The sequence below is a fragment of the Lipotes vexillifer genome, unplaced genomic scaffold, assembly GCF_000442215.2.
Source record: "Lipotes vexillifer unplaced genomic scaffold, Lipotes_vexillifer_v1.1 scaffold459, whole genome shotgun sequence".
NCBI lineage: Eukaryota > Metazoa > Chordata > Mammalia > Artiodactyla > Lipotidae > Lipotes > Lipotes vexillifer.
This window is the reverse complement of record NW_006769874.1, coordinates 1,875,091-1,877,163: the sequence shown is the minus strand read 5'-3', so window position 1 is coordinate 1,877,163 and position 2,073 is coordinate 1,875,091. Positions and strand designations below refer to the sequence as shown.

At 64.9% G+C, this 2,073-nt stretch overlaps 1 protein-coding gene across 1 annotated transcript in view; it reads left to right on the top strand.

Moving 5' to 3' along the window:
- Positions 1-2,073, top strand: part of FRMD1 (FERM domain containing 1) — a 14,716-nt gene that overhangs the window by 10,213 nt on the left and 2,430 nt on the right. The window contains exons 4-7 of the mRNA XM_007445937.1: positions 72-148; positions 1,096-1,282; positions 1,387-1,542; positions 1,829-1,894. Of these exons, the coding sequence (XP_007445999.1) occupies positions 72-148; positions 1,096-1,282; positions 1,387-1,542; positions 1,829-1,894 (486 nt within the window). The remainder of the gene's footprint in view (positions 1-71; positions 149-1,095; positions 1,283-1,386; positions 1,543-1,828; positions 1,895-2,073) is intronic.

Below are 2,073 nucleotides of genomic sequence, written 5' to 3'. Positions count from 1 at the left end.
GGGGGGGGGGGGGGGTCAGCCCCTTCCCCCCAGGTCTCAGTACCACCTTCTCTCCACCCTTCCACCCCCAGGGAAGTGGCAGGCCTGGTGCCCCCTTCGTGGCCTTCCTCAGGGTGCAGTACTACGTGGAAAACGGAAGGCTTATCAGGTAAAATTGCTCGCTGGTTCTCTGGCACGTTCCCGGAAGGGTGACCACCTGTCAGGATGCGGTATCGCTGTTGCTTGGGGGGCAGAGGTGCAGCCATTCTTTTTAATTAACCAACATGTAAAGCCTAGAGCAGAAACAAGAGAGTGTTTCAAACACAGGTATGTTATGCCCCAGTGTGGGGTTTCCCAGGTGTGTGCTGGAGGGTCTGCGGATTCCTCTGTAAGCGGGGCCTCCTCCTGCTCTGGGCTGCATGCCCAGCTGCTGGTGCTCCGTCCGGGTGGGAAAGGCCACCAGGCCAGCACACCTGCAGGGCCTCCTTCTGAGTTCCTGGGCCTACTTTCCCAAGAGAACCCCACCACAGCATGTGGAAAACACAGGCCCTGGGGTGCCCCAGGAACTGAGTTACCCCATACCGGTGGCGGGCAAGCGGGGCCCGTGTCCCAGGAGCCCCTGAGCAGGTGCAAGCGGGCCGGGGTCCCCACAAGCCTCCCCAGGCAGAGAGCTGAGGGGGGGAGGCTCTGGAAAAGTCTCGGAGGGGAGAACAGGCAGGTCGCGGGGAGGGAGCATGGCTGCCCCGTGCTGTGGGGCCAGTCGCTGGTGGTGGTGTTAGAAGGTCTGAACTTGCTCTTCCCAGGGGCCCTGCTCCCTGTGTGTGTTGGGAAATTAGCAGAAGAAAGGGGCCTGTCTCTTGGGAATGAGTGGCAGCTATAAACCAGGTCTGCCGAGTTCTGGGTCCCAGGAGCCCTGCCCGAAGTCAGGCTCACCTGGCTTCTCAGCAGCAGGGGGGCGGCAGCACATCCACCTGTACCTCCCCCGCTACGGGGCCCTGAGGGTCCTGGGGCCCTGGGGCAACGAGACGGGGCGTGGCGGGCGGGGGGCGGTGACTGGCGGGGTGGGATGCCGCGGGCTGCAGGGGCACAGCGCTCCTGAGCCTGCTTGCCTGCCAGCGACAGGGCAGCCAGGCACCTGTACTACTGCCACCTGAAGGAGCGGGTGCTGCGGTCCCAGTGCACCCACCGGGAGGAGGCCTACTTCCTGCTGGCTGCCTACGGGCTGCAGGCCGACTTGGGCAGTTACCGCGAGCAGGCACACTCGGGCCGCTACTTTGAGCCGCAGGCCTACTTCCCACAGTGGGTGAGGCCCCTCTCTCCATCCTGGCCACCACCCTCAGGGGCGGGGGGGGACCCCAGGCTGGAGGGGGAGCAGGCTGGACAGATGGCTGGTGGTTCCCTCCTCAGATCATCGCCAAGAGGGGCAGCGCCTACATCCTCAGGCACGCGCCCACCCTGCACCGTGATCAGCGGGGCCTGAGCACCAAGGAGGCCGTGCTACGCTTCATCCGGGAGGCCTGCCGGCTGGAGGACGTACCCGTCCATTTCTTCAGGCTGTACAAGGTCCAGCTGCGGGGACGCCAGGTGGGGGAGGGCGGCTCAGACCTGGGATGCACCTCCCCAAGGGTCCACAGGGCGGCCAGGACCCCGACCCAGGACAGGAGGGACAGAGTCTCCACGGCTGTCCTAGGGCCGGGACGCCCAGCCAGCATCAGAGGAGAAATGGGAGGAGGCCCGGGGACCCCGCCTCAGCCCTTAGGCACCCCTGGTCCACCAGCGAGGGTCTGCGAGGGGGGCCACAACCCCAGGCCAGGGGCTCTAGACCTTGCCAACGTCTGTGTCCTCTCAGGATAAGAAGGAGGACCGACCTACCATTGTCCTGGGACTGACCCTCAGAGGAGTACAAGTCTATCAGGTGACCAGCAGGGGCCCTCCTCCCCCTCCCCTCCCCTCCCCTCCAGAGACACCATTACGGCCACCCACACAAAGAGGCGATTGTGAATCCAGCCCCACAGAAACCCCAGGAACATGGTGGAGGCCTGATTTCCATGAACAAGCAGAGTCCCGGCCAGGGCCATTGCGGGCGGCAACCTC